This window comes from Coregonus clupeaformis, chromosome 19 (assembly GCF_020615455.1).
Source record: "Coregonus clupeaformis isolate EN_2021a chromosome 19, ASM2061545v1, whole genome shotgun sequence".
NCBI lineage: Eukaryota > Metazoa > Chordata > Actinopteri > Salmoniformes > Salmonidae > Coregonus > Coregonus clupeaformis.
In genome coordinates, this window is record NC_059210.1 from 53,849,983 (window position 1) to 53,873,862 (window position 23,880).

General features: G+C 42.7%; 1 protein-coding gene, 1 long non-coding RNA gene and 1 pseudogene across 2 annotated transcripts; 2 read left to right on the top strand and 1 right to left on the bottom strand.

Annotated features, from left to right (window-relative positions):
* Positions 1–3,835: 3,835 nt before the first annotated feature.
* LOC121531435 lies at positions 3,836–6,252 on the top strand. The gene is made up of 3 exons (XR_005994154.1): positions 3,836–4,917; positions 5,125–5,437; positions 5,722–6,252. It is a non-coding gene; the product is annotated as an uncharacterized LOC121531435 (long non-coding RNA).
* Positions 6,253–13,245: 6,993 nt separating this feature from the next.
* On the bottom strand, positions 13,246–16,938 carry LOC121532277 (cytochrome b-c1 complex subunit Rieske, mitochondrial). Its single transcript, XM_041838123.1, has 2 exons — positions 16,688–16,938; positions 13,246–13,976 (listed from the first exon to the last, which is right to left on the bottom strand). Exons 1-2 carry the CDS (start codon positions 16,851–16,853, stop codon positions 13,366–13,368), a joined length of 777 nt encoding a protein of 258 aa, XP_041694057.1. The 5' UTR covers positions 16,854–16,938; the 3' UTR covers positions 13,246–13,365.
* A 4,901-nt stretch (positions 16,939–21,839) lies between these two features.
* Positions 21,840–22,985, top strand: LOC121531436 (annotated as a pseudogene).
* Positions 22,986–23,880: the final 895 nt, after the last annotated feature.

The following is a 23,880-nucleotide window of genomic DNA, read 5'->3' on the forward strand; positions in this document are numbered from 1 at the left end:
GTAATGCAATATTTAAATGGCTGGTTAAGTTCCTTCATATGGAGTAAACGCAAGCCAAGACTTAAGATGGCAATATTGCAGCTGCCAGCTTCAATGGGTGGCTTGGATCTGCCCAATATTAGGTTTTATCAGTGGTGTGTTATATTTCTGACATGATCACAAATGATGACTCCTCTATTTGGTTAGACATTGAGACTTCTTTTTCAAAATACCCCTTGCAGGATCTTTAATTTTTCATAAGTTTCAAGTCTGTAAAAGATCACTGCAGTAATCCCATTACACTTAACACACTCTAAGCATGGAGGTCAGTTCAACGTTTTTTGGGAAGGTCCAAACTAACCTCTGCTCTTACCCTGATTCTTAACAACCCAGATTTTGGACCAGGATTGCTGGATGCTGGCTTTAACACTTGGCTTAATAAGGGCATATGCAGACTAAATTATTTATTTGCTGATAAGATTTTATTGTCATTTGAGCAGATGGTTGAGAAATATCGACTCCCAAAGCAGGACTTTTTCCGCTTTCCACAAGTAAGACACTATATTTTGAGGAGCACCACCTTGTTGGCAACCCTGATGTGTCTGTCATTGAAATAATGCTTTTTCTCTCACAAAGGAAAATATCTCTAAGTTTGTTTTATGATGCATTAAGGTCCTTTTCTACTGTTGACACAAAGAGGAGCAAGAGGACAAATACATTAGTGTCTAGTTTGAGAAACAGACGCCTCACAGGTCCTCAACTGACAGGTTCATTAAATAGTACCCGCAAAACACCAGTCTCATTATCTTCTTAAAATGTTTTTTTTTGCTGTGGATTGTTTCAAATCGCAAGTGTGTTTGGGAAGCCCGCGATTTTGGTAGTGCGCGTGGAAATATGTCTAGCTGCGGCTGTCAGTGAAAAGCGTCTAAAATGTGTTAAGCAGTTGTGTAAAGTAACGAAGTAGAAATATTTTGTTACTGTACTTAAGTAGTTTTTTTGGGTATCTGTACTTTACTATTTATAATTCTGTCGACTTTTACTTTTACTTCACTACATAAAAAAATATATATACTTTTACTCCGATACATTTCCCCTGACACCTTCGTTACTTGCTACAAAATCAAATCAATCTGAAGCTGGAAGAAAAAAACGAATCATGTTGGGAAAAAGATGCAAACAACATCCGCAAGTCGGCACACTCATGGGTGAACTTGTTTTGCAATGCAGCAGGCGACGACATGCAGAGTTGATCCAATCCTCATCAGTTTGGGCAAATCCAAGGGTCCTAAAGTGCAAACCCCAATCCATTCAGTAGCACTTTGCACAATCATGTCCGACATTTACATTTGACATTTTAGTCATTTAGCAGACGCTCTTATCCAGAGCGACTTACAGTTAGTGAGTGCATACATTTCTTTTTTTCCCTTTTATACTGGCCCCCCGTGGGCCAGTATCGAACCCACAACCCTGGCGTTGCAAGCACCATGCTCTACCAACTGATCCATCGCTCTACCACCACCTCCTGATGAGGAGGAACACCCTTGGCTGTATCTAAAATAAATGTTTTATTTTCTCGGAATGAAGGATTCATCCTACCGGATGAAATGTCTTATGTTTACCAAAAGTTCAGGAAATACTAGCGTTGAAGAACTCGCCTTCGAACCTAAAAAAACACATTGAGGTAAGCCTACTGTTAGCTTGCTAGCTAGAATAATTAGCTAATTAGCATGCTAGCTAACATTAGGTAACCTAGCTAGCCCACATTTGCTAATGCAACAAGCAGTGTTAGTTGATGCTAGCTAATCCTATATACCTAAATAGTTCACTAGCTAGTAGCTACCTACTACATTTTAGCCAGCTGTGCCCAGATTCTGAAGCTTTATTATCTAACGCAATCTAACTAAACTGACACGAGCTAACTAGCTAGCAGTTTCCGAATCTGGGCACAATTTAGTCAGCTAACGTTAGTCTAGCCAAATACCTTTTCTCTAAAAACCTGGTCAAGCTAGCTATCTAACTAATGTTAGCTTTTGGGTGTTTTATTCCTTGTGTTAGTTGATAAAGTTGTTCTTACCTAGCTAATTGCTGTAGACTTAAGTTATTTACGTAACCAACTTGCTAGATCAATTAACATAGTTTTGTGTCATTGTAATATTAAACTCTCCCTTAACTAATGTTGTTTACAGCTTTAAAATTAGGATCCTATACCTTACGTATTTGGTGATGGTAGTTACAGTGGGGAGAACAAGTATTTGATACACTGCCGATTTTGCAGGTTTTCCTACTTACAAAGCATGTAGAGGTCTGTAATCTTTATCATAGGTACACTTCAACTGTGAGAGACGGAATCTAAAACAAAAATCCAGAAAATCACATTGTATGAACTTTAAGTAATTAATTTGCATTTTATTGCATGACATAAGTATTTGATCACCTACCAACCAGTAAGAATTCCAGCTCTCACAGACCTGTTAGTTTTTCTTTAAGAAGCCCTCCTGTTCTCCACTCATTACCTGTATTAACTGCACCTGTTTGAACTCGTTACCTGTATAAAAGACAACTGTCCACACACTCAATCAAACAGACTCCAACCTCTCCACAATGGCCAAGACCAGAGGGCTGTGTAAGGACATCAGGGATAAAATTGTAGACCTGCACAAGGCTGGGATGGGCTACAGGACAATAGGCAAGCAGCTTGGTGAGAAGGCAACAACTGTTGGCGCAATTATTAGAAAATGGAAGAAGTTCAAGATGACGGTCAATCACCCTCGGTCTGGGGCTCCATGCAAGATCTCACCTCGTGGGGCATCAATGATCATGAGGAAGGTGAGGGATCAGCCCAGAACTACACGGCAGGACCTGGTCAATGACCTGAAGAGAGCTGGGACCACAGTCTCAAAGAAAACCATTAGTAACACACTACGCCGTCATGGATTAAAATCCTGCAACGCACACAAGGTCCCCCTGCTCAAGCCAGCGCTTGTCCAGGCCCGTCTGAAGTTTGCCAATGACATCTGGATGATCCAGAGGAGGAATGGGAGAAGGTCATGTGGTCTGATGAGACAAAAATAGAGCTTTTTGGTCTAAACTCCACTCGCCGTGTTTGGAGGAAGAAGAAGGATGAGTACAACCCCAAGAACACCATCCCAACTGTGAAGCATGGAGGTGGAAACATCATTCTTTGGGGATGCTTTTCTGCAAAGGGGACAGGACGACTGCACCGTATTGAGGGGAGGATGGATGGGGCCATGTATCGCGAGATCTTGGCCAACAACCTCCTTCCCTCAGTAAGAGCATTGAAGATGGGTCGTGGCTGGGTCTTCCAGCATGACAACGACCCGAAACATACAGCCAGGGCAACTAAGGAGTGGCTCCGTAAGAAGCATCTCAAGGTCCTGGAGTGGCCTAGCCAGTCTCCAGACCTGAACCCAATAGAAAATCTTTGGAGGGAGCTGAAAGTCCGTATTGCCCAGCGACAGCCCCGAAACCTGAAGGATCTGGAGAAGGTCTGTATGGAGGAGTGGGCCAAAATCCTTGCTGCAGTGTGTGCAAACCTGGTCACGACCTACAGGAAACATATGATCTCTGTAATTGCAAACAAAGGTTTCTGTACCAAATATTAAGTTCTGCTTTTCTGATGTGTCAAATACTTATGTCATGCAATAAAATGCAAATGAATTACTTAAAAATCATACAATGTGATTTTCTGGATTTTTGTTTTAGATTCCGTCTCTCACAGTTGACGTGTACCTATGACCTCTACATGCTTTGTAAGTAGGAAAACCTGCAAAATCGGCAGTGTATCAAATACTTGTTCTCCCCACTGTACGTAGCTAAGTAACTGTCTTTCTCTTTTCCTTTTCTTCTTATTTCAGAGAAAGCATGTACACCATCTTAAGAATTATGGAGAACTGGCGGCAATCACACTGAAGAGAAAACATGCCCCTAAGACTCCCTCCACCATCAAGCAGAGAACATTACTGAAGACAGTGTCTCTAAAATCCATCGACAAAGCTGTGGTGAAGTATGTGGTCCAAGGGCTCCAACCATTCGCAGTTGTAGAACAAGAACCGTTCAGAGTTTGTCCAGGATCTGCAGCCTAACTCAAAGATCTTATCAAGGCCCACACTGCGCTCCAGGATTGATGAAGCCTCTACGGAAATGAAGAAGAAGGTGACTGAGGCCATGAGAGGAGTTGACCACATCGCCACCACCACCGACTGCTGGTTTGCAAGAAGACGGAGCTTCATTGGTGTTACAGCCCACTGGATAGACCCTGACAGTCTCAACAGATGCTCTGCAGTCCTGGCCTGTAAACGGTTGAGAGGATCGCACACCTTTGATGTGTTGGCAGGCGTCCTAAATTACATCCATTCTGAGTTTGAAATCCGGGGTAAGATTGTGAGAACAACAACAGACAACGGCTCTAACTTCTTGAAAGCTTTCCCAAGTTTTTGGAGAAGATGAAAACAATGAGGCAGTGTAAGCAGTGGGTGGTGAAGCAGCTCAGCCAGGACAGGAAGATGGTGAAGAGGAACAAGAGGAGAGTGAAGAAGTGGAGTTTGTTGATGTGGCAACAATCCTGGCTGAGCTGAATGAAGATTATGGTTTTGAGTACCAGCTGCCGAAGCACCAGCGCTGTGCTTGCCACCTACTCAACTTAGTATCTACAGTCGATGCCCTGAAAGCAACATCCAGTGAGGCTTACAAAAAAGTGTCCAGTTCAACATTTGGCAAGTGCCAATGACTTTGGAACAAATGTGGAAGATCCACACTTGCAGCCGAAACGGTTGAAGATGCTTGCGACCTCCAGCTGCTGCGCCCGAATGCTACAAGGTGGAACTCCTGGTTCATGGCTGTAGAAAGACTCCTGAGGATCGTCAAAGACAAAGGAGAGGCGGCCGTCAGAGTTCTCTGCACAGATTTCGAGGTTCCAATGTAAGTAAGGATTATGTATTATTTTGTCATAATAAAGGTCCCCTAATAACTGTTTCACATGTTGTAGCCATACACTATCATTGATCCATTTAGTCAACTACTCATCCAGGCATTGATTACTGTAGTTAAATCAGGTGAAATGGTTAGTGGTCCCCTTTTGTATAGGGTTAGGAAACAGTATTATTATTTTTATTTATTTTTTCATAGGTTCAATCCAGCTGAACTCGCCTTCCTCAGAGTATGCTGCCACTATGAGCCCAGTCGCAAAGGCCATCAACATCCTGCAGGCTGAAACCAATGTCCAGATGGGGTGGCTACTTCCAACTATCAACCTGCTGATCACAAAACTTGACCGAATCAAGTTGTCCCTGAAGTACTGTAAGCCTCTGGTGGATGCGCTACAACTGGGACTGACGAAGCGCTTCAGCCACGTTTCACGACCCTGAGCTGATCGCAGCTGCAATCCTTCTCCCCAAATTCAAAACAACATGGACAAAGGATGACGCCAACATCTGAATGGGTAAGACAACGTGGTTAATTAACAGTATTTTATTATTCATAAACAACTGTGGATAGTGTACATTTTGACACTTCATAGATTTGAGAACCACCCATTTAAACTACAATCCTGACTTTGTGGTTCAGTCCAATGGGTAGCCTACTTAGCCCTGTTGCTTGGTTTAAGTCGCTCTGGATAAGAGCATCTGCTAAAGGATGTAAATGTAAATATAGATGGGGGATGGGGATGGATTAATGTAGGATCATAACTGCATGATTTCTATTGTCATCTTCCTTGTATTTCAGGAATGGACTACATCAAGGACCACCTGGAAGAACCCTTGCTGCAGCTCGGTAATGGCACCAGTTCATCAGATGAGGACTTCTTCTCTGGCATGAAGACGTCTCAAGCACAAGAAAGCTCCAAACAGCTGGATGGATACCTGGCCTGTTCAGCTGATCATATGGAGTTGCTCAAGTCCTTCCCGGCAGTCTGTAATCTGTCTCTGAGGCTAAACACACCCTTACCTGTGAAAGGCTGTTCCGCATTGCAGGACTTGTTTTCGGCCCCAGGAGAGCAAGGCTGGATTCCAGAAACTTTGAAAACCAGCTTTTACTGAAGATGAACCGTAAATTCTTCAACTTCAAGTAATGACAGCTTAACGCTAGCAAGCCCAAGGTCACGGAGGCCTTATGCGTTTTGTTAATTTATGTTTAAAATTCACAAGTTATAGGTGTCCTTGTTACAAAGGCATGACCTGACACACTGCTTTTCCACCGCTGCTTAATATAAGGAATTTGATGTATAACATTTACTTAAGTATGATGATTGAGTACTTTTTCCACCACTGTACTTAAGTACATTTAAAAACAGATACTTTTAGACTTTTACTCAAGTAGTATTTTACTTGATGACTTTCACTTTTACTATAGTAATTTTCCATTAAGGTATCTTTACTTTTACTCAAGTATGACAATTTAGTACTTTTTCCACCACTGGTGTTAAGATCATGTGTTTTGAGTATAATTTAAAATGTTGCAGAGGGGTGTGGCGAAGACATGGTGGACATGTAGGAAAGTGCCCATTTGGCAATGTCTGATTTGTGATTGTCTTTGTGATTGACACCTCACACAGGTCAACGAAGTCTGCTTTTTAACATCCATTGCAATTGATAGTTCCTCAGTATTTGAACAATCTTTCCAACACTCCCAATCACCAAGCCTCGGTGTGAAAGAGCAAAATATCATGATCCAGCGGAAACGTCATAAAAAACAGCATTCTGTCGCGAACTCACTGGCGTAGGAAACTGACGGCCCAGAATAGGCTAGTTGATACAATGTTGCAAGTTCGCTAGGGACAGCTTCGGGACGAACCAAGTGATGATTTGATAATATGTTGCACTTCACTAGCAATAGCTCAAGTCAAGACAGATAGAAAGGGAGGCAGACAGGCGGGGTAGAGAGATGAATGTGATTGAAAGAACCAGAATTTTAATCAGGATATTTTCTACTATTTTTATTTGTCGGCTTTAGGCCTATTTATTTGACTTAGTTGATGATGGAAGTTATAGGCCTACTGCTGCATCTTTGAGATCTATGCTCTCATTTCTTTAGCCGCCAATGGATCACAGTGTGTCAATGTGTCCATAAGGCAGAGGCTAGTGATCTCGCCATAATTAAATTTTTACTTTGAGATTTTTATCATTTTACTTCAGATTTTTATGATTAACCACGTGGCAATGATTTTTTTAGAAAGGAAAACGTTATTATTAAAAATGAAACTGTTCCACGAAAATGTGCATATAAAAATAATCATAACTGGTACGCAGATCGGTAGAAATGGTAGGATAAATTGTACGCTTCCCCAAACTTGAAACTCACGAGCTGCCTATGGTCTTTGCTATTACAGCCATTCAACAAATACCCCCTAGAGTAGACATTGTGGTTGTTGTCGTGGAAATTCTAATCAATTTTGAGGAGAGATAAGGTCAATCACCAATCAGGATATTACTTTATTCAAAACGTATTAATAAGGTAGTGAGGCTGGTCGACCAACACTCTTGAGTGTTGGGCCGAGAGCTCTGACATACAGAAAATTCAGAGTTCTTTATATTGTAGATCTAAAAATGCTTAGTCATGGCTGGTTCCACCCTTCCCATGCAGACCGGGGCATCACAAGCCACTTTGGGTTCATCTGTTAGTTATTTGCACAGGGTGTTGTTCTACCCCCAACCCGGCTTAGTTTCCCAGATGGCAAGATGATTAGGAACAATTGGGATTTTCGTTCTACTCCTCCAGGCTCTCTCTATCTTGGTTACACACACACCACATCTTGTCTATGGAATGCAGGCTCAGTCAACTGTCAGCTCAAGCTATCTCTAGTGACCGTACGCCCAGATTAGCTGCAGGGAGCTAGAGTGGAGACCATCCCTTTACAAAAACACAGCATTAGTAGAACAGAAATGTCTTACTATTTGTTAAGTATATCATTTAACTATTAATATCAAACAAATCAGGTAAATAAGTAATTTCTCTCTCACATTGTTCTAGAGGGACAATTTGAGCTTTTCACAAATTATTTAATCTACAAAACACCTCAACTCCCAAACAACTGGGCATAAACCGGTCCATATCATACAAAGGACTAGTGTTCCATTATTAAAGTGACCAGTGATTCCATGTATATGTATATAGGGCAGCAGCATCTAAGGTGCAGGGTTGAGTAACCGGGTGGTAGCCGGCTAGTGATGGCTATTTAGCAGTCTGATGGCCTTGAGATAGAAGCTGTTTTTCAGTCTCTCGGTCCCAGCTTTGATGCACCTGTACTGACCTCGCCTTCTGGATGGTAGCGGGGTGAACAGGCCGTGGCTCGGGTAGTTGATGTCCTTGATTATCTTTTTGGTTCAGTTGCCGTACCAGGCGGTGATACAGCCTGACGATGCTCTCAATTGTGCATTTGTAAAAGTTTGTGAGGGTCTTAAGGGCCAAGCCAAATTTTTTCAGCCTCCTGTGGGTGGACCATTTTAGATTGTCAGTGATGTGTACGCCGAGGAACTTGAAGCCTTTCACCTTCTCCACTGAGGTCCCGTCGATGTGGATAGGGGGGGTGCTCCCTCTGCTGTTTCCTGAAGTCCACGATCAGCTCCTTCATTTTGTTGACGTTGAGAGAGAGGTTATTAATATAGTGCAATCAGATCTGAAATTGATTTGATAAAGCCTCTGTGCTTTGATGTCATGTTGATTACTCACTATTCATCATGTTTATAGCCTAAACGTAAAAAGACCGGAAGAATCTGAAAAATATAACCTTATTAGCCTACCGAATTGAAGTTATCCAGCATTTGAATTGTTGAAGGAAATGTAAAGAAAATGTATTTTAAAAATCACACAAACCCTCAAAATGAAGTGGCCTAGTTTGAAATATTTTATCCACATGTTTTACATGTCATTTGTGTGAATAAAGTAGCCTAGGCCTACTTTAATATGCTCCAAACAGTTTGCTTAAAAAGGATCATTCGATGACACCCAATATGGGAATGACTAAATATTATTGGAAAAATAAAAACATAGACCGTATGAAAAACTATAAACACATTTCAGACCGCTTCTTATTGGCTCATCGCCCTCTTTAGTGGCTTTAGAGGAAATTGACCAATCCCATGAAGCACTGTGCTAGTTCATTTTGCATGGCCCGGTACCCCGGTTGAGCTAAAATGTGCTAACTCCGCTCACTGGGCCATGCAAAACGAATTTGCCCACTGCGACCGTGACAAGGCTCAATAGAAATCAAGAATGACGCCTGAAAACCAATGACGTAGATATATAAACACATTGTAAAAAAACTGACATCGAACCTTCAAATAAATCTAGCGAGCAGACATTTTAAGGATTTTAGTTCATCAGCAAGGTAGGTTGACTATTAGTTTATATTACATACTTTTTATCTCATCACTGTGTAGCTCACATGCAATGTCAGAGAGCAAATTATACTTGTATCCTCATCATTAGCCCTTATCATGAAGTGATACATTGTACCTTGAATTGTAGCAAATACATTGTAGCAAATATGAATTTGCATTAGAATTAATCAATTAAAATGTCTTAACCATAACAAGTAGAATACTTACATCTCTATTATACTAAAGTAACATGACAATGCTTATCTATTTCTGGCCACATACAGTTGAAGTCGGAAGTTTACATACACTTAGGTTGGAGTCATTAAAACTTGTTTTTCAACCACTCCACAAATGTCTTGTTAACAAACTATAGTTTTGGCAAGTCGGTTACGACATCTACTTTGTGCATGACACAAGTAATATTTCCAACAATTGTTTACAGACAGATTATTTCCCTTATAATTCACTGTATCACAATTCCAGTGGGTCAGAAGTTTACATACACTTAGTTGACTGTGCCTTTAAAAAGCTTGGAAAATTCCAGAAAATGATGTCATGGCTTTAGAAGCTTCTGATAGGCTAATTGACATCATTTGAGTCAATTGGAGGTGTACCTGTGGATGTATTTCAAGGCCTACCTTCAAACTCAGTGCCTCTTTGCTTGACATCATGGGAAAATCAAAAGAAATCAGCCAAGACCTCAGAAAAAGAATTGTAGACCTCCACAAGTCTGGTTCATCCTTGGGAGCAATTTCCAAAACGCCTGAAGGTACCTCGTTCATCTGTACAAACAATAGTATGCAAGTATAAACACCATGGGACCACGCAGCCATCATCCCGCTCAGGAAGGAGACACGTTCTGTCTACTAGAGATGAACGTACTTTGGTGCGAAAAGTGCAAATCAATCCCAGAACAACAGCAAAGGACCTTGTGAAAATGCTGGAGGAAACAGGTACAAAACTATCTATATCCACAGTAAAACGAGTCCTATATCGACATAACCTGAAAGGCCGCTCAGCAAGGAAGAAGCCACTGCTCCAAAACCGCCATAAATAAGCCAGACTACAGTTTGAACTGCACATGTGGACAAAGATCGTACTTTTTGGAGAAATGTCCTCTGATCTGATGAAACAAAAATAGAACTGTTTGGCCATAATAACCATCGTTATGTTTGGAGGAAAAAGGGGGTCACTTGCAAGCCCAAGAACACCATCCCAAACGTGAAGCACGGGGGTGGCAGCATCATGCTGTGGGGGTGCTTTGCTGCAGGAGGGACTGGTGCACTTCACAAAATAGATGGCATCATGAGGAAGGAAAATTATGTGGATATATTGAAGCAACATCTCAAGACATCAGTCAGGAAGTTAAAGCTTGATCGCAAATGGGTCTTCAAAATGGACAATGACCCCAAGCATACTTCCAAAGTTGTGGCAAAATGGCTTAAGGACAACAAGGTCAAGGTATTGGAGTGGCCATCACAAAGCCCTGACCTCAAACCTATAGAAAATGTGTGGGCAGAACTGAAAAAGCGTGTGCGAGCAAGGAGGCCTACAAACCTGACTCAGTTACACCAGCTCTGTCAGGAGGAATGGGCCAAAATTCACCCAACTTATTGTGGGAAGCTTGTGGAAGGCTACCCGAAATGTTTGACCCAAGTTAAACAATTTAAAGGCAATGCTACCAAATACTAATTGAGTGCATGTAAACTTCTGACCCACTGGGAATGTGGTGAAAGAAATAAAAGCTGAAATAAATCACTCTACTATTATTCTGACATTTCACATTCTTAAAATAAAGTGGTGATCCTAACTGACCTAAGTCAGGGAAATGTTACTAAGATTAAATGACAGGAATTGTGAAAAACTGAGTTTAAATGTATTTGGCTAAGGTGTATGTAAACTTCTGACTTCAACTGTATTTACTGCTGTTCAAATGTAATTTCTAGGTTTTTAAAGTCATCATACCCATTTGATTATTGAAGAATACATAATGACCTTTATGACCTTAGTACAGTTCGCTTATCGTATCAGAACCCAAGATATATGTCTGTAATAGTCAATGTTTAGTGTTTGTAAACGTTGTATAGCTTCTAAATATGTTTTAAACTATCATGACGATCTCACACTGTCAATTCTGGCATTCATAGCTCTATGAATTTTAGAGCGGTTACATTTCCCCAGCCCTATCCATCAGTTTAGCCAAAAAGTTGCTTGGTCAGGCTGTTGAATTGCCAAACAGCAATAGCCTATTTTTTTGTTTTTTCCTCAGCCCATTCACTCTATGCAGCCTTCAGTTGCATTGTTGAATTATTGTCAATGTGGGTCTGAACCCTCAACGTTTGTTCCCCAGAATGTCACAATTGAAAGATGTGTTCTGAGTTGTCTGCAAAACAGCAGGTAAAGACCACTGTGAAGGGATCTTCCAAAGGGGCCGTGGCAGCAGGGGTCTAGGCTTTGGAGGACTGGTTGGAGGCCCCCTTGGCATCGCTGTTGGGGAGTTCACTGAGGATTATCTCAATCAAAATAATGTGTTTGTCACCTCTGAGAATTCCTAACTAATATTGATAGTAGCCAACTGTGAATAATGTCAAGGGGTCAGATCACTTAAGTCCATACACTTCAAAATAGTTATAAGAATTGTGTATGAAGTAAACTTCATAGAAAACAATAATGGCTTGTAACATGGTGGTTTCCAAATAAACTGATGCTTGATTTCAGACATATCTCCCCAACTCTTCCGAATCATCTGTCAGGGGATGCTGGATGACCAGTGGACAGTTCCTGCCACTTCCTCCGATCATTATGGAACTGACCCCGGTGCAGCAGCAGAAGCTCTACGATGACATCATGGGCGATGTCCAGTGGACCGAGATGGCCCAGCTGACTGCCCTGGTCATGGGCAACGCCAACCTACAGCAGCAGGTTACCAAGGAGCTCCAGGCAGAGGTGCACTATGTGGACTGACAAGGCCTCTGTGAGAGGGGAGTTCATCAGAGAGCACATCTCTTTAGGGTTTTCAAAGGAAACGATGCTGGTATGCCATTTTGAACAATCTCAAAGGAGGATTTTCAAATGAAGGACAAGAGACTATTTATTAAAAGTGGGGCTGTACACTGAAGGATGAAAACCTCCATGGTCCGTGAGAAGGGAAGGAGCCACTGATTGAAAGAACAAGTTCATGAAATTAATTACTGTGACTAATTATTTCAAAAGGTTTGTCCTTTGTGACTGTTTTGACTACCCAAATTAAGAATTGTGTGAAAAGACAACCTATAAACTATTTAATCCATTCAATTATGTCCTGTACATCTGTGAAAGCTGCCACTGTTATCAAGTCAGTGTCTAGACTGGTGTGCTCTGCATGTTTAAACAGCAAGAATATAGGGGCCTAACCCTTCCTCATGGTTTGGTTTATCATACTCACACCACAGTCCTCTTATGGATTCGGTGCCATAAATAAAGATAATGCATTCAACTTATATCATGTTGACATAAACTGACATTCACACTGATACACTGGCCTATCTTACCTGTGTAGATGGTAATATCATCACTGACTATAGAGCAATCCAAATGTACTGCTGTTTGCTGCCTAGAATCTGAAAGGTACATTTTCAACAATTAAAAGGCAAAAGGAATGTTTGTGTTGATATGCAGCTGTTAGAATGATGTTCCTCCATTTCAGTGAGGCAAACCACCCTCGTTCCTGACACTATAGCCTACCAAGATATCCTGGAGGCCCTAAAACTATTCAGGAGAGTTCAGAGCATTGTAGACGAAATGTAGAACGTAACCATCTCTTTGGCAAGAGGTTTAACAGACCACCCAGTGTAGACCACCTGAGAGCAAAGCACTGGATCCAGTGTTAAAAGGAGTTTTTATCTTACCTTTGAACAAGTGAAGTACACAAAAATACCAAACATGTTTCAGGTTATTTTAAGTGTCCCTTTATTAGTCAAAGAGTATTAGTAACCGGTCTTTTTCACCCAAGTTCTCAGACAGACCCATTTGAAAAAACATACTAGAGAGGGAGGTAATGGAGTGCGAGCATCTATCCCACAACAACTGTGTCGTCATCTGGGAACTCGTAATAGGGCACCTCTAGGTTGAGAGGCGCGGGTCCCTTCCTAATCCTCCCTGAGGCGTCGTAGTGGGAGCCGTGGCAGGGGCAGTAGTAGCCTCCGTAGTCTCCGGCGTTGGCGATGGGCACACAGCCCAGGTGGGTGCAGACACCGATCACGATAATCCACTTGGGGTTGGCTACGCGGTCCTTGTCGTGTTGGGGGTCACGCAGCATGGCCATATCCACGGCTTCCTCTGTGGCAATCTCCTTCTCAGTCCGGTGGCGGATGAACAGAGGCTTGCCCCTCCACTTGAAGGTCATGTTCTTGCCCTCTGGGATCTCTCCCAGCTTCACCTCGATCTTGGACATGGCCAGCACGTCGGCTGAGGCGCTCATGGAGGAGATGAACTGGGTGGCCACTGTCTTGGCTGTGTAGACGCCCACCACGGCTGTGGCCCCAGTGACCAGGTAGGAGAAGGTCTTCCTGGACTCGCTGCTCTCCTGAGAGGACTTCTTGGGGTCCAGCAACTCAGGACGACGGTAGTCAGAGAAGTCTGGGACCTTGATGTCTGTGTGGGCCATGCGAATTCCACCAGGAGCTGCATATGAGACATATATTATGCAAAATAGCAACAACATTCTGTTCACACTTAATATGGTTTGCGTTATTAGACAGGTTCTTCACACATAAGAGTGATGACAATCAAAGCTGTGGTACATCTAAGGCAACAATGTGACTTGAGATCATGCAGACAGTGTAGCCAGCAGACCCGACCCGCTTGCTTACAGCTGCACTAGGGTCGGACAGAGTTCCTGTGTAGAGGAGTTCCTGTGTAGAGGAGTTCCCCGGAGTCGGCGCGAGATATGGCTCGGAAAACATACCTCAATCCAGGGATGAGATATGTGTTGTGATTCAAATTGTCCCATTATCCCAACTGTTACATGAGAAGATTGAACGATTTATAGTTTTTCCGGAAACTGCCGTTTGTCCTCTTGCTAGCTAGCTAGCTAGCGCCTTCTATATCATGGCGGTCCGCAAACAATCGTTTAAGTGCATGCCGCCATCTACTGTGCTGGAATGTACGATCAATCATGATCTGCCCAATTCCGTACTACCATGAAAATAAAAACCAATTAAATCCATACTACTTCTACCACATCCTCCCCCCAAAACCCCTCCCCAACCCCATTAAACTTGATCTATATCATGCTGAAACACGCCACCCTTAGGATTGTTCAGCATGTTAACCATTTCAGCAGTAACATCTGTTACCCCTAATATCTATTTTGCCGCCTCCACAATAAACCTTCAACCTGGCATTTCTGCTTTCCACAACCTGAGTTGTATTGATAACCTTAACAATAAAAGCTATGATGTCAACTTTATTCATTATCAAAGTGTCCTTTGACACCGCACATTCATGAGCGCAAGATTTCTGAACAAGCCTCCAAACCATGCCAGGACCAGCAGAAACACCAGCCCCGACATTAGGTCCATTTACTAAAGGAGCAGCCATCATTCCACACTGTAGTTCCACCAATCTGTCTTACAGCCTCTGCATACGATACATCATAACTTATTCTATATCTCTGAGCCTCTCTAGCCTGTCTCTGCACCGGGCATCCACCAATGTCCCCCCCCATTTACAACACTTAACCTTCACATTGCTCCCACATTCACCATAACCATGTTCCCCTCCACACTTGGCACATATTTTCCTTCCTTTACATTGAACTGCTCCATGTCCCATTCTTTGGCATTTAAAACACCACAATGGGGATGGGACGAATCCTCAGACATTGAAACGAAGGAATCCTATCTGTACTTTCCCAGGCATAACCTTCTCAAACCTCTGCAGCACTGGCTTTCACGTCTTTTACCTTCTTTCCTACTGATCAACCTTTTGGCCTCAATCACTCTTCCTCTCTTCACATTTTCTTTAATATGGACATAGATATTGGGACCCCAGTGATGACTCACCTCAATCTAGCATAAGCACCTGGGACATGGCTTTTAATTTTCTTCCCATTAAGCGTTCCATTTTCAGAATATTCTCTTGCTGACCCTGGCTACCACAAAATATTAACAATCTACCCTTTACAATGAACCGAGCTAATTTCACTTCACCTACCTCTTTCTCTAGGGCATTATTAGTTAGTCGGATATGGTGTAAGTGAGGCCCTGTGGACTCATCAAACACCATCACCACTTTCCACTCCAACATATCATTACTCTTGCTTCCTACCTTGGCCCTCTTTATGAGACGCTCCACTGCATCATGAGCTCTCTTCTTCCAAATCTTTCCACTACTGACGATTCCGGTCCTCCTCCCGCGCCATACCATCAGAACTGACACCCATATTGTTCGCATTCCAACACAGCTGTTGCTTCATCAACTTTTTCTCAATTTCGTCCGCACTACTCGCCGATATTTCTGACTCCTCGTCTCCACTTTCTACGCGCGCGAAACTCTGAAAGTGGACCAGATTTTCCAGTCCTTTCTAGCTAGCATAAGCCACCGCAGCCTTTATGGAGACACGTCACGTTGAACAACAAAGGAGCTGATTGGCAGACACTGCCATTCCAAAATGACTACTGTGGCTTCTGCTACCTAGCATGAGGACGAAAAGGACAGCTTTCCGTTTTTTTGCTCGGTTAACAGTTGGGATAATTGGACAATTCGGAGAACACCACATTTCTCATCCCTGGATTGAGGTACGTTTTCTGAGCCATCTCTCCCATCCGCACCGCCGTGTCTTAATCTACACAGGAAGTCTGTATGACACTAGACGCAAGCGGGTCGGCTCTGCTGGCTATTAGACAGTGCAGCGTTTGATATGTAGAACGTAGCTGCTTTTACATTATTTTATGATGCGTTTGTATTAATATGTAATAGTGAAGCTTCTTGTACAGGACGTTATGACATAAGACCGCTCAGGACGCCATGTCTTGGTCACATAACATGAAGTTGACAAGACAACCATAATCTACCTGTAGCTCAGTTGGTAGAGCATGGCGCTTGCAACACCAGGGTTGTGGGTTCGATTCCCACGGGGGGGCAGTATGAAAATGTATGCACTCACTAACTGTAAGTCGCTCTGTAAAAGAGCGTCTGCTAAATGACTAAAATGTAAAGCCAAGGAGCAAAGTACCAAAAGGTCTAGTTGAGACAACCAATCCCCCCCCATAAAAAAAAAAAAATAACATCACCTGACATTGAAGCGGGTTAAAAATGACAATCTACATTGCTCAAGTAAAGTAAGCCCAAGATCAGCAGCTAGCAAGCTAGTTTGCTGAATGCGACCTTACCACTGACGCAAGCTGAAATAGCGGGCGCCGTCTTTGAGCTGGATTTCAGCAGTGAATCTCCCTTCATGGCTCCGGGGAGCAGAGCTTTGAGGGATCCATTCACAGCTACATTGGTCGCCTGCAAGTACGGGGACAAAGCCCCGGAACGAGCGGCTAAGGACAGCATCTTTATCCGAACCAGCAACTTAACTCGGTTGGGGACACACCGACCTTTGAAAAGACCAGTGAGTTCCTCCCTTTATTGGCAGCTCGCTCCGCCTGCGTAACATCCTGACGTATAGTTTAGGATGCAGTCTCGATTCTTATAACATATTTGTAAGCAATTTGTTTAGCATTTTGCTTCCATTATGCCCCAAGAGCCGCAATAATTATCAAAATATAAAATAGGTTATTTATTTCGTAATAAGAAGATGCTTCACGTAGATGAATTCCAAAAAGTGAATATTTTTTCTCCGGCAATTCTTATGCCAGCATTTGAGCTGGGTCCTTGAACTGTAAACAGTCGCTTTATGGATGTTTCCACTAGCTAGGTACCACAGCCACAAAGTATTGTATGGCTAAATCAGAAACTTGTTAGTAAAAAATAAAATAATTGGCTTAACAGTTTTTGCAACAGAAAAAAACATGCTTGCCTGTTTTGCATGTTATTTTGGCATTAATACGTGTCACATATCAGTTTCCAAACAATGTAAAATAAATACATATATATCATTGAGTTAATAAAGCCGCATACAAACATGGTCTATTTTTTCTTGAGTAAGGCAGCTCCAAAATGCAGGTGTTTTAGCCTAGCTCAGTGCTTTCTGTGGTGGTGGGGTAAGCCAGCAGAAAATAGGAGCGTTGCGCCGTGATTGGCTCAGTGTTCTGTCGCTCATGGGGACACTACTTCACCGCCAAGTCTAAGTCCTTAGTAAGGGTAGACATCGAAAATTCAAGCCTTTTGGGTCCTGCCATCGAGTTACATTAGAAGTGCCCTAACAAGAAGCTCAAGGTCATTGGCCACTGATAAAATGATGTCAAATCACATTATATGTACAGTAGCTTTGATTGGACAGATCATGTCAACCTCTTACTTTCAAAATCTTAGCTAGCAGTCATCATTATGAATCAAGTCGACAATCTTCTGGCAAATCCTTTTTAATCCTTGTCATATGAAGATAAATAATGAAGAGAAATTACAGATAAAACACATTGGTGCTCATCGGCCATTGGACATAAACATTACACAACAAGTTGGAAATCGCAAATTCAACAATGAGTGGTGAGCACATCACAACAAGGTGAGTTAAAAAATGTCTTATATGCTGCTGCATAAATGATGTAATATGCCAGGGAGATATGTATACTGTAGCTAAGAAAGTAATACTAAGTGTATGTTGTGCCATCATTTGTACATCTCAATTGTCAGTAGAAACCACATTTGTTTAAGCAAGTCAGCCATATCAGCTATGTTTTTTTAAAAGGCAGTAAATGAGGCTGAATTAACTGTTTCGCTGCCAGACAAGGCTCCACTGATAGCCAGGTGTAGCAGTGGTAAGGTGTTGGGACTGCTGTTGGGACTCTGCTGTTGGGACAGCTTTATGTAGGCCCTAACAGTTTGTGGGCACCGTTTGTCACCGTTATAGTGCAATTAATGTATTGTTTAGTGTTGTGTTGTGGCTTTGCTGGCATGTGATAGAAGATTTGTATGTTTAAAGTAAATTACTAAAGTATTCCACCCCGATACTGTATAACTGTTTAAACTGTGTTAGAGTTATAATACAATAAAACCACTAACAGAGAAGAGGGATAGAAACTGCTGGAGACAAACATTCCATGGGAAAGGAGACCTAGAAACTGTTAAACTTAGACATTTTATACTGTGGAAAGTCACAGGCCGCCTAAAGGTGGGCAGAGCAAGTTCCTTTGTGTGAATGCATATAAAAAGGCTGTGTGTGTTTTTAGCATGAGAGCTCTCATGAATAAAGAAACTGATTCATTGCAGAAATGGGACTTTGTTTAATTCATTATTAACTAGAGTCTTACAACCTCTGGGAATTATTCAAAGCTTGAGTAACAGTTGAGTTTAACTATTAGAGATAGAAATTCTCGTGACAGCATGCATCCCACATATTTTTTGTTGTTGTTGCCCCACCAAGATTTACATGCTAAAATCGCCACTGTTTGGCTATATTGTAAAACATAATTAAAACAAAAATGTGCTTTTTGGTCTTATTATTTAAGGTTAGCCATAAGGTTAGCAGTGTGGTTAAGGTTACGTTGATCACATTTTAAGAGGATACATTGTATAAATAGGCAAGGTTTATGCTTTGTGGTTTATGCTTTGCGGCTGTGGTAATTAGAGACGACCCTTTCTGAGACAAGTAGACAGTATATTTAAAATCAAATCTAATCTTATTTGTCACATGCACCGAATACAACAGGTGTAGACCTTACAGTGAAATGCTTACTTACAAGCCCTTAACCAACAATGCAGTTTTAAGAAAAATAAGTGTTAAGTAAAAAATAGACAAGTAAAAAAAAAATATATCAATCAATCAATCAAATGTACTTAGAAAACCCTTTTTACATCAGCAGATGTCACAAAGTGCTATACAGAAACCCAGCCTAAAACCCCAAACAGCAAGCAATGCAGATGTAAAAATAAGAAATAATTAAAGAGCTGCAGTAAAATAACAGTATATACAGGGTTTTCCGGTACGTAGTCAATGTGCGGGGGCACAGGTTAGTCGAGGTAATTGAGGTAATATGTACACGTGGGTAGAGGTAAAGTGACTATGCATAGATAATATTCAATGCAAATAGTCCGGGTAGCCATTTGATTAGCTGTTCAGGAGTTTATGGCGAGGGGGTAGAAGCTGTTAAGAAGCCTTTTGGACCTAGACTTGGCGCTCCGGTACCGCTTGCCGTGCGGTAGCAGAGAGAACAGTCTATAACTAGGGTGGCTGGAGTCTTTGGCAATTTTTAGGGCCTTCCTCTGACACCGCCTGGTATAGAGGTCCTGGATGGCAGGAAGCTTGGCCCCAGTGATGTACTGGGCCATACACACTACCCTCTGTAGTGCCTTGTGGTCGGAGGCCGAGCAGTTGCCATACCAGGCGGTGATGCAGCCAGTCATGATGCTCTCGATGGTGCAGCTGTATAACTTTTTGAGGATCTGAGGACCCATGCCAAATCTTTTCAGTCTCCTGAGGCGGAATAGGCTTTGTCGTGCCCTCTTCACGACTGTCTTGGTGTGTTTGGACCATGATAGTTTGTTAGTGATGTGGACACCAAGGAACTTGAAGCTCTGAACCTGCTCCACTACAGCCCCGTCGATGAGAATGGGGGAGTGCTCGGGTCCTCCTTTTCCTGTAGTCCACAATCATCTCCTTTGTCTTGATCACGTTGATGGAGAGGTTGTTATCCTGGCACCACACGGCCAGGTCTCTGACCTCCTCCCTTTAGGCTGTCTCATCGTTGTCGGTGATCAGGCCTACCACTTATAAGCGTCCGGGTTAGAGTCCCGATCCTTGAAAGCGGCAGCTCTACCCTTTAGCTCAGTGCAGAATGGTAACGTGAGAAGGAAAACATGAAAATACATCAAATAAATAATATTCCTCCTGATAGTTTTTGTGTATGTAGTGTTTCCCTTGTATGCTGCATACGATATATTTTTTTATACAAAGCCAAAGGTGATCACCCGTGTCCACAGAGTGGTGAAGAAAATCACAGCTGCAACCCCAGGTACGTTAACTAGCTAGCTAACTTTACCTACTTAGCTGACAAAATAACCTCTGTCCATAGCTTTTGGGCCATGTCCAATGATGTGTATATACAATTATAAAAACAACACGTGAATACCCTGAGATGGTTATGGACAGGTCATGTGAATTGACTACTGAAGACCACTAGCTAGCTACCTCCAATATTATTATTGTTTTGGTGATTTACAGGTGGTGGTGATGTGGCTCCATACAATGGGGATGAACCCTTGGGAGGATGAGCAGGCTGATGATCTCTCTGCTCTGCTCAAACGGAGGGAGGCTATCAGACAATACCAGGAGCTCATTGACAAGAACAGGCCGAAGAGATACAAAGTTCAAATCTGGGGGAAAGCTGCCATAGGTAAGCCATGCCTTTTTAGCGGTGCTCCGAAATAAGTTGTCAAGTATTGCTTGATATCTCCTCTTTGCTTGATGCTTCCTCTTACAGTAACAGTTAAGCTACATGATGGTGTAAAACACAAGTTATTATGGACATTGTCACTCTGAAGTAACTCCTCTCTTCTTTCAGGACTTTACCTTTGGGAACATATTTTATTAGACATAACAGCACAGTGGAGAGAGAGGGAGATACAGGCGGGAAAAATAGATTGCAGGTAAGGCATCACAAATTAGACTTTTATCATAATAAAATATACATATGATCTAGCTGATGTCACCTATTCTGACACCCCCCACCCTCTCTCTCTTTTTTGTTTATCTGTCTATAGTTTCTTCACAGGCCCAGCGGTGATCCAGGGCCACATTCCTTTGGACATAGACAGTGTGGTTCTGGTGCTGAATGGCCAGGAGCAGTAGAAGATCTCCAATCCACCCGGTGGTTGCAGCACATCCAGACCCTCATGCAGGTCGATGCTGTGAACCGTGTAGCCGTGGTACTGCTGGGCAGCGAGTGCTGCACCAACGACTGGATCAGCACCTACCTGAGGAGGCATGGGGGCTTCGTGGACCTGCTCTTCCTGGTCTATGACAGCCCCTGGGTCAACGACAAGGATGTCTTCCAGTGGCCCCTTGGAGTAGCCACGTATGTCTTCATTTCTGGGATCTGGGGCCATGTAGCAAGCATTTCAGAGTATGAGTGCTGATCTAGGATCAGTTTGATATTTTAGAGACATAAATATATGGACGGGAGGAACTGATCAGCACTTTGAATATGGACCATGATTCTGTTTCTGAAGCCTTTTCTTGATTTTTTTTTCTTCTCATGATCTAAGAGTTCCTCTCTTCTTGTTTGTCGTCTACTCTCACCATACACCTTTTATTTAGCTCATGTTTCCATTTCAGTACACCATACATATCCATTGTACCAGAAATAAGCGTGATTTGACTGTGGATTTCTATGCCTCTCTCTGTTCATATACAGACAGTTTCCTGTGGTCATGGCAAACTCCCAGATGGTGAGCTCCACCAGGCCCTTCCTCTGAAACTTCCTGGGAACCGTCTACAAGAACTCCTCGAGGGAAACACTAATGGGGATCTTGAAAAAAACAGGACTGGACAAAGAGTGCATCACTACTGCCCAAGAGAAGTATGTCACTATGCTATGCTGTCACTCACTGTCTGTATCAGTTCACTCTAATGGTTTTCAGTCCAGTTTTTGCATCCTGGAAATACTGGAAATACTGTTGTTAGGCCTTGTTTACCAATGAAACTCTGAGTCAACATTCTCAAACAGCAGTTCAACTCATTTTTTATCTTTGCATAAAATAATTAATGAAGAGCAAAGGAGAATTTACAAGAACTGTGTATATATTCACAGCAGAAGCACTGTTTAAATGCGTAATACATTGAATTAACCCTCTGCTCACTAGTCCTTACTCCTCCTCCTCCTCCTCTCCTGCATCAGGTGGCTTCCTTAGGAGACGGCAGAGAGTCTGAGACGGTACCAGACAGCCCTGGCCCAAAGCGAGTTCACCCTCTGCCCGGTGGGAATCAACACAGAGTGCTACCACATCTACGAGGCCTGTGCCTACGGTTCGGTGCCCGTGGTGGAGGACATTGTGACCCCAGGTGGGTGCTCTGCTGCACGCAGCTCCCCACTGCGTCTCCTCAAAGCTGCAGGAGCCCCCTTCATCTTTCTCAAGGACTGAAAGGAGCTGCCAGGCCTCCTGGAGAAGGAGAAGGGGATGACCCAGGAGGAGGAGAGGACTGAGAGGAGGATGAGAGGACTGAGAGGAGGAGGAGACTGCTGGAGTGGTATAGTAGTTTCCGCCTGCAGATGAAGGACAGGTTCACTGAGGTCTTAGAGGAGGCGTTCTTCAAAAACAGCTGAGAGAAAAACGTACAGTTCAGAGGAAAATGGCACATACTTACGAGGAACAATGTGGATTTCATTGGTAGTGTGTCTTGAGGGAGAGAAGCCAAATGTCTTGGGGTTTATGTGGGTAATGGCTATTTGTAAAGCTACCACTAGACAACAAAGTGTCAACAACCTGCTCTCTCACAAGATAATGTTCCATATCAAATTGTATTTGTTACATGCGCCAAATACAACGGGTGTAGACTTAACCATGAAATGCTTGCTTTCTAACCCTTCCCAACGATACAAAAAATAAAATAATTAAGTAGCACGAGGAATAAAATACACAAGAATGAAGCTATATACAGGTTGTACCAGTATCAGATCAATGTGTAGGAGTATGAGGTAGATGTGTACATGAAGGCAGGGTAAAGTGACTAGGCATCAGGATAGATAATAATAAGAGTCAAATAAAAAACCGTAGCAGCAGCAAATGATGAGTGTGAAAGTATGTGTTTGTGGTTGTTGTCAGTATGCATGTGTGTGCGTATGAAATGTATGTGAATGTGTGTGAGAGTGTCAGGAGCGGTCATGCCCTTTTCACGACTGTGCGGGTGTGTGTGAACCATGTAAGTCCTTAGTAATGTGGATGCCAAGGAACTTGAAGCTCTCGACCAGCTTCACTACAGCCTTGTCGATGTGAATGGGGACGTGCTCTCCCTTCTTTCTCATATAGTCCACTATCAGCTCCTTGGTCTTACTGACGTTGAGGAAGAAGCTGTTGTCCTGGCACCACACTGCCAAATCACTGACCTCCTCCCTGTAGGCTGTCTCATCACCGTCGGTGATCAGGCCTACCACCGTTGTGTCATCAGCGAACTTGATGATGGTGTTTGAGGCAGTCGTGGGTGAACAGGGAGTACAAGAGGGTACTAAGCACACACACCTGAGGGGCCTCCGTGTTGAGGGTCAGCGTGGCGGAGGTGTTGTTGCCTACCCTCACCACCTGGGGCCGATCATTTGCTCTCCATATTTGTTTTTATAGTTCAAGATTTACATGTATTTATCTTTTTATGTTATAACATAACTGATTTTAATTGTGGTTGAACTTAAACTGAATGCACACAATCCAAAGCAATATTGTGATGGGCCTTTTAGTATTTTTTTTACCCATCTAGATATTTGTCAGT

Excerpts from the sequence above, each read along its gene's own strand:
- LOC121532277 (XM_041838123.1), bottom strand. The coding sequence starts at position 16,853 with ATGCTGTCCTTAGCCGCTCGTTCCGGGGCTTTGTCCCCGTACTTGCAG. Across the intron at positions 13,977-16,687 it reads TATTTCAGCTTGCGTCAGTG|CTCCTGGTGGAATTCGCATG; the intron begins GTAAGGTCGCAT and ends TCTCATATGCAG.